Source organism: Clupea harengus, chromosome 24, assembly GCF_900700415.2.
Source record: "Clupea harengus chromosome 24, Ch_v2.0.2, whole genome shotgun sequence".
NCBI lineage: Eukaryota > Metazoa > Chordata > Actinopteri > Clupeiformes > Clupeidae > Clupea > Clupea harengus.
Window position 1 is genome coordinate 12857473 of NC_045175.1, and position 8431 is coordinate 12865903.

General features: G+C 43.2%; 1 protein-coding gene across 1 annotated transcript in view; it reads left to right on the top strand.

Moving 5' to 3' along the window:
* Positions 1–2565: 2565 nt before the first annotated feature.
* LOC122128749 (alpha-tectorin-like) overlaps positions 2566–8431 on the top strand; it is a 7126-nt gene continuing 1260 nt past the window's right edge. Inside the window, exons 1-2 of the mRNA XM_042703484.1 lie at positions 2566–2873; positions 7951–8108. Coding sequence (XP_042559418.1) covers positions 2670–2873; positions 7951–8108 — 362 coding nt within the window. The 5' untranslated portion in view covers positions 2566–2669. The remainder of the gene's footprint in view (positions 2874–7950; positions 8109–8431) is intronic.

Sequence of the window (8431 nt, forward strand, 5' to 3'; positions counted from 1 at the left end):
CCCGGGTTCCTTCGCTTGCCCAATGCCCGCAGCCTCAAAGTCCGCCAGCCCTCTCTCCGGTGCCAGGCCAGAGTCCCGCTCGGTGCAGTTTGGCTGCGGGGGCGTCGTGTGCCCGCCTGGGCAAGACTGCCTGAACATCAACGGCACACTAGCCTGCGCTGACCCTTGCCAACACTACACCTCCCTCAACCAATCCTGGCGTGCCACCGACCACCGAGTGGACCACGCCGCCCCGGCCTGCGACAGCCATGAAAACTGGCACGGCTGGTACCGGCTCTTCCTGGGCGACGACAGTGTCCGGATGCCGGAGCGCTGTGTAGAGAGGTACGCGTGCGGCACAGACGTCCCCCTCTGGCTCGCTACGCCCCACCCGGAACCCTACGAAGGGGTGGTAAGGGCCAGAGTGTGTGGAGCCTGGGAGGCTGACTGCTGTCAGTACGACTCCAACCCCATCCACGTCAAGGCCTGCCCAGCGGGCGGCTATGTCTACAAGCTGGTCAGCTCTTCCCTCTGTTTCTCCGCCTACTGTGCCGGTAGGTTGACTTAAGCATGCATCCAAGCTTGCTATGATGACATAAATAGATGGATAGATAGATAGATGAATCAATAGATAGGTGAATAGATAGATAGATAGATAGATAGAGAGATGAATAGATAGATAGATGGATTAATCGATAGATAGATAAATAGATAGATCAATTGATTGATACATAGATAGATAGGTAGATATATACAGTATATAGATGTTTTTATTTTGTGTCTTCATTGTTCTTCACCGATCACTCTTAAGATCCCAACACCCAGATCTGTGCAACATGTGGAGTAGATGAGAAATGTGTGAGTGATGATGATGGGATCACCTGGAGATGCGAGCAAAAAGGTGAGATCTGAGACTTGAAGGAAAACTCTTTCTTCATTAATTTTCTACAGTTTATTTACAGTTGTTGAGGGTAAACAGACACAGGTCTATCTCTGTAGGGATCACTTCCATTTCAGACACATTATGACATAACATTACTGGTGTGACCTCACAGATCCCAATTTAACCCCTGATTATTATTATTATTATTAGTGTTGTTGTTGTTGTTGTTGCTGTTATATATAGCTAATATAATTTGTGTCCCTTGTCTTTAATATTTTTTTCTCCAGTTTATGATGAGGTGAGACTGTCAGGGGGCAGCAACACCTGTGCAGGGAGAGTGGAGGTAAAGGTGAGGGGTGAGTGGGGGACGGTCTGTGACGATGAATGGGGCATAAGCGATGCCCAGGTGGTGTGCCGGCAGCTTGGTTGTGGCAACGCCGTGTCTGCGCCCATCTCAGCCCACTTTGGCCAGGGCACCGGGCCTATCTGGCTGGACGACGTTCGGTGTTCAGGCTCTGAGTTGGCTCTCAACCAGTGCCCTCATCTGGGGTTTGGTGTCCACAACTGTGCACATGTTGAAGATGCTGGCGTGTTCTGCTCAGGTGAGACTGTCTTCTTTGTAATACTGCAATTGTTTCTCATGGACTCGACAATTCACACAACTGAGCTCAGTTCACTGGAGTCATTCTTGTAGAGAGCAGCTACAGGGTAGCAGGAGAGAAGCCTGCTTCAGAGATGCTGTGGACTCACTCAACAGTTAGAGCAAATTAAGAGATCATAACCCATCAAAGTCCATAGAGTTATCTAGATTTAGTATGATGAGCTTCAGAGAAGCTCAGGACTCATTCATTTGTTAGAGCAAATTAAGAAATCATAACCCATCGGAGTCCATAGAGTTATCTAGATTTAGTATGATAAGCTGCACAGATGCTCAGGACACAAAAGTTAGAGTTCATAAGTCTCCCCGCCCAGAACCCCATGTGCTTCAGGCACACATCTCCCCCGCCTAACTTCTCCCATCCAAGGGTGCCCCACACATTTTACCCAACTCTAACAGAAGTCAACCTGTACTTTGTTCGGGTTATGACAGGCACGCACACCAGGCACACTTCTGATGCCTGAAAGCATGCCATCCCTCTTCTTACACCATTTGTAGTGACGGGCAAGAGCATTCACCCCAAGGGCTAGGCTAGGCTAGGCTAGGCTAGGTCACAGGTCAGGGCAGACAAGCAGGCAGCCTGTCAAGGAGGGAACTCACAGCTCCTGAAGCACTAAAGCCTCACACAATACCTGCCCCAAATTATATATCAACACTTTGGTAAAATAAAATAAAGATAAAAGACAAGTCTAAAGTAAAGCATATATGAAGCACATCTAAAATCTCCTTCAGTCCATTAGTACATGTGCTAGGTCTTTAGTACACCTCCAAGGTTATGCTAAAGAAAGTAAATGTCTTGATAATAGACACATAGATGGGTGCATGATTACTGATGACAATTCATCATAGACGATACAGGGAGCCTAACACTACAAGGAAACCTAGGAATACGGCATGTAGTGTAGATTTAATCTATAAAGGCTTACACGAAGTGATGTAGATTTCATCTATAAAGGTTTACACTCAGGGATATTTTGTAAGGGATAAAGGTTTAATCATCAAGTATTATTCTTGTCATTTATGTTCCCCGACACAAAGATGGATACCAGTTAAGATTGGTTGGTGGTAACAGGCGCTGTTCTGGACGAGTTGAGGTTCTCCGCAGCGGTACTTGGGGAACCGTATGTGACGACAACTGGGACTTAAACGATGCCAAGGTGGTGTGCAGGGAGGTGGGCTGCGGACGCGCCATCCGGGCTACCACCAATGCCGAGTTTGGGCAGGGGAGTGGCCAGATCTGGATGGATGGTGTCCAGTGCACCGGACAGGAGACGTTGCTGTCGAGCTGCTCTCATAACGGTTGGGGGGCTCATGATTGTTCACATCCGGAAGACGCTGGAGTGGTGTGTGAAGGTGAGTCATTCCCTCAATGCCTGCCAAGCTGGGATGGATATGTAGGTGCAATCCTTTTAACAAAATGGAGGTGATAACACCAAGTTGGGGAAAAAAAACCGTTAAACACAGCAGCAGAAAAAAATTCAGGCAAACACATGGAAGCAAACATAAATTGTCATAAATGAATCTGTTTCTACATGATCACAAATACAATACATTATATGAACAAATAATGTAAGTAACAATTTGGAATTGATTTGGATTCCTAATTGAATAAATAACTCTAACCAATATTACTATATCTAGCTAAAAAAGGTTGAAGGCCTTTGGAGGTAGGCAGCATTCACTTGTGTGCAGAATTATACTATCAAGCAGATGTAATCAAAAGTTTTAAATGATATACTGGCTTTATCTTGAGTTACCATAAGGACTGAGGTGTTCTAAGGCTCATGTTGTTAAGGGAATGGTGATGTGACTGGAGGGAGATGCTAGGCCTACACTGTCATTTATGACCCGTACTAAAGATAAATAATGTTTTTTAAAAGTCAATGTGCTGTAGTTGAGGTTCCCACAAGTATGCAAAGATATGGCCTAAAGTCAATGGGCCTCATTCTCGATCATTTTCTGAAGTTCCTTCTGAAATGTTTCTTACGGACTTCGGAAAAACAACGTAAGGAAAATACCTCTGCCTCATTCATGCACGCTTGAAAATGTGTTCATAAGCAGCAGCAGTGTTCTGAGCTGTGCTCCCCCGAAGATTTTTCTTCATAAGCAACAGCAATGACGTGTGCAGTCGGAAATGACCGAGTCCACGCTAACCTTCTTTGTGGCATTTCCTTAAAAATGAAAACATGGACCTCAGAACATTCCTGTCTATCTATCTATCTATCTATCTATCTATCTATCTATCTGGATGCTGGGGTGGTCTGTGCAGGTCAGAAAAGCTATGTGAATTATTCAGAACCTTCAGAACCTTAAGTGGAAGCGAGTCATGTCAAAGCGGAAAGCAAGCACCCCTCGAATAAACGCAGATCTAACACCACCGGAGCAGAGGTGGAGGTACTGTTGCAGGATGAAGATGTGTCCATTCTGTTCCACTATGGCTATATCAACGCGATTGAGTTTAGTGCTTATTTATTTATTCACTTACATTTGCAGTGTTCGTGTACATTTACATTTAGTCATTTAGCAGTTGCTTTTGTCTAAAGCGACGTACAAGGGAGAGAACAGACAAGCTACGAGCAATAGAAACCTAGTTTAACAATAAATACTACTTTACATAAGAAATAGAAAAACAAAATAGAAAAGAAAAGAAAAAGAAGTGCAGGAATGTAACTGCTGTAAGTGCAAGTTAAGCACTAGTCGAAGTGCCAGTTAGGAAGGGAGGTGCTCTCTGAAGAGTTGGGTCTTCAAAAGCGTCCTAAAGGTAGAGAGGGACGCCCCTGCTCTGCTAGTGCTAGGCAGTTCGTTCCACCAACGTGGAGCTACAAATGAGAATAGTCTGGATTGCCGAACTTGCACAGATGGCAGTGCCAAACGACGCTCACTAGACGAGCGCAGCATCCTGGTGTAGTCCTTTAAATTATTTTATGACATCACGATGCCTCGTAGTATCATGACTATAAATGTGAACGTAATTGTTTATGATACAAATATTCTCATATTTATTATTATTATTATAATTAATTAAATCCGAGGAGTTGATGTGAACGCAATCACCAACGATTTCTCACAAGACGGAAGACTACTACACCTTAACCCTTTGATACACAAGCTATGCAGCACAACGGTCAAATTGCTAATCGCTAAAGAGATGCTAGCGGCTAAGCCTAGCAAAACCTGTTGAAATTTGCTTACTTTGACACTATGACAAACTAGTGAAACAACAACTTTCCTAACACAGTCAAACATCAAGCAAGTGCAACACAAGACAAAGCAAGACGGCAAATAAGTTACTTACTAGTCCGGCAGAGAGTAGTACTCGGGCGGCTTCCAGAAACGTACATAGGGAAGATATATGCCTATGGACCCTGGTATGGCAATGGCACAGTGGCCATTCTCCATATTAAATGCTACAATGCTACAATGAGCGCCCCAATTTTTTTTAAGCTGTTATTTTAAGGTAATATTGCTAATCCTAACCCTAACCCTAAAGTACAATTGCTACATACTGTTACTTTACTGTAAAGCAGCACTAAGGAGTTTTTGGCTTGGGAGCTCCCCCTAGCGGCGAAACCTGTTGAAATTTGCTTTCCTTGTTTATGACAAACTAGCGAGTCAACAACTTTGCTAACACAGTCAAACATCAAGCAAGTGCAAGACAAGACAAAGCAGGACAGCAAATAAACTACTTACTAATCCAGCAGAAAGAGGGCTGGCTCTGAATCGAAATCGCTACCCGATCCTAGTCGTGCATGCTCAGACACAAAGGACCGGGCGGTTCAAGAAATCCTACAGACCGCAGTAATTTCCCTAAAGACCCCGATGGCAATGGCGGAGAGGCCATTCTCCATGTTAAAAGTAATTGTAGCGGGCACAATTTTTTTCAAGCTGTTTTTTTAAGGTAGAATTGTTACATAGTGTTACTTTAAGCGTTGTGTTACAGAACTCAGAGGCCTGTGGCATATGTTATTTTATAAGCAAACTAAATGAATGAATGAAATGAAACCAGGAAGAATAACTTTTTCAAAACAATCTAAAATACCATTCTCATTTGGCCCACAAAATATAATGAACTTAACCTGGTAGTAAATCTAAAATATCAAAAATCAAAATCTGGACAGGGCACCAATTTGCAATGCATTGCAATGCAATACAATTCAATTCAATTCAATTCAATTCAATTCAATTCAATTCAATTCAATTTATACAGTGCCAAAACGATGGAATTGTCTCGAGACACTTTACAAATGAAGTTGTGGTCTGTTTCAAAAAGAAATAAAAACAACAACAACATTTCCCTTAAATACTGTTTATCCCCCATTCAGATCTACATGTGGACACTGCACCCGTCCGGCTGGTGGGGGGTAGCGGCCAGTGTTCCGGCCGAGTGGAGGTGAAGTTACGAGGCACCTGGGGCACGGTCTGCGACGACCTCTGGGACATGAACGACGCCGAGGTGGTCTGCAGGCAGATGGGATGCGGAGAAGCGCTGGCTGCTCCAGGCTCGGGTCGATTTGGTCAGGGCAGTGGCCAGATCTGGATGGACGATGTCGACTGCACTGGCAGCGAGGAGGGTCTACACCAGTGCCAGCACAGGGGCATCGGCAGCCATAACTGTAGACACAGCGAGGATGCTGGGGTGGTCTGTGCAGGTCAGAAAAGCTATGTGAATTATCCAGAATCGTCTTTGTGGCATTTCCTTAAACATGAAAACATGGACCTCAGAACATTCCTATCTATCTATATATCTATCTATCTATCTATCTATCTATATATATGGATGCTGGGGTGGTCTGTGCAGGTCAGAAAAGCTATGTGAATTATTCAGAATCTTCAGAATCTTAAGAAGAAAAACAAATCCCTTTTTAAATTCCAGCTTGGCTAAACAGAACTGAAACAGTGATAGAACAAGAAATTGGTTGGCATTGAAGGGTGGGGGCCTCTTTCAAGTCAGGATCTAGGCAATTGGGAAAAAAACATGCAAGCAAAACCCAGCAGGTTTAGTTTTGCAGCGAAAATGCCAGCCCATCGACTCACTACAAGCAATGCATGCATGGTGGAATTGTCCTTATATTGTCCTGATATTTGATCTTACCTTCATTTCCCCAGATCACGCGGCCCTTGACCTTGACCTCACCTGTGGCGAGGACATCCTAGAGGTCAGATTGTCCAGTGCTCGTGTGGAGGCCGGTGGACTGAATGCCTCCACTGCTCACCTGGCCGTCCCACAGTGCACTGCACACGGCGAGCAAAATGGAAGCGTGTATCTGGAGATGCCACGTCGTGACGGCAGCTGTGGCACTGTTCTGCGGGTAAGAGTCTAAGGGCGACAGCCAACAATCACATGAACCGTTTATACTCATTAACGGTCTTCTATGGTAATTTGTATTAATCTTATGATTTAGGTTTTTTTTTGTTTTTATTTGATTTGGGGGGCAGAGAAAGGGGAAATTTCACTTTCTCATATAGGACTGCTAAGGAGAAACTTCAAACAGTTGTTCCATTTACATTTAGCAGACGCTTTTATCCAAAGCGACTTACAATGTATACACATTTTACATTTTACACTGACGGCACACTGCACATCAGGAGCAATTAGGGGTTCAGTGTCTTGCTCAAGGACGCTTCGACAGGGAATCGAACTAGCAACCTTCTGATTACTAACCGACTTCTTTACCTCCTGTACCACAGTTGTTCCATTTTGACACATGCCATCCAGTTGGTGACACTGACTCTTTGGCCACTGTCTGTTAGGTCTAACATTAAGCACATTCTGCACACAAGAAACTGAACTAAGGATATCACTGTGCCAATTGATTAAAATGTAAATGTAGATGAAATTCATAAAATAATGATGGAATTTATATCAATGGGTTATCACAGTTACTGTTGCAGAACTCAATATCATTCATTGGGAAGCTGCAACTTAACTATTAAGTTTAATAAGTTAAGTTTAATACAAGTTTAATTATTTAAGAAAAGGTACATGTACAAATTTGTGTACAAGTACACTTTTATTATTATTAATTATTATAAGCATGTTTAATATTAAGGCATTAATACCGTACTTGGAGATGAGTTTAGGTCACTATTAATAACAGAAACAAATATGCATAACACATACCTATGAAGTCAATATTTTGTATTACTTTCATAAGCACACTATTATGACTTTCATACACTATTATGACTTTTATAAGCACAGTATTAGGTTTTCCATAAGCACACTATTATGACTTACATAAGCACACTATTATGACTTTCATAAGCACACTATTCTGTGTTTACTGGGCACTGCTGTGTACACATACTGTATACATATTTTGTATTGCATCATGTTGTTAAGTTCCATCTCGTTAACGTTTCAAAATGTGCATGTACTTTCGTACGTTTGTACGTTCCCCTGATAGACTGTTTTTTATCTTTTCTGCAGACCAACGGCACGCACAACATTTACTCCAACATCTTATTTCTGTATTTCGTCTCGGATGGAAGCGCCCACTACTACAAGCCAATGAGCTTCCCTTTCTCCTGTGTCTACCCGCTTCAGAGGAGGACCAACTTGAATGTTGTTCTCAGACCTTTTCTGAGGTGAGTTAATTTACCGTAAAGCCGCTACTTTTTCCCCATGCTTTGAACCTTGCGGCTTAAACAATGACGCGGCTAATTTATGGATTATGATACCTGTGACTGTATACGGTGGCTTTGTGGAGCTAGGATGCTAGCATGGATGCAGCATGGATGGATTAGCTCCAGGCGATTTCTCAGTATCTCTCAATAACTTAACTAATGTCAAAATAACCACAGTCTACCGGCGTAGACACAACACAACTCAAAACACTTTAGAAAATAAAAGTGTAATACAAATCCAGTCTTTTCAAGTTCTTTAGCTCACTGGTTTCAAACTAGCGACT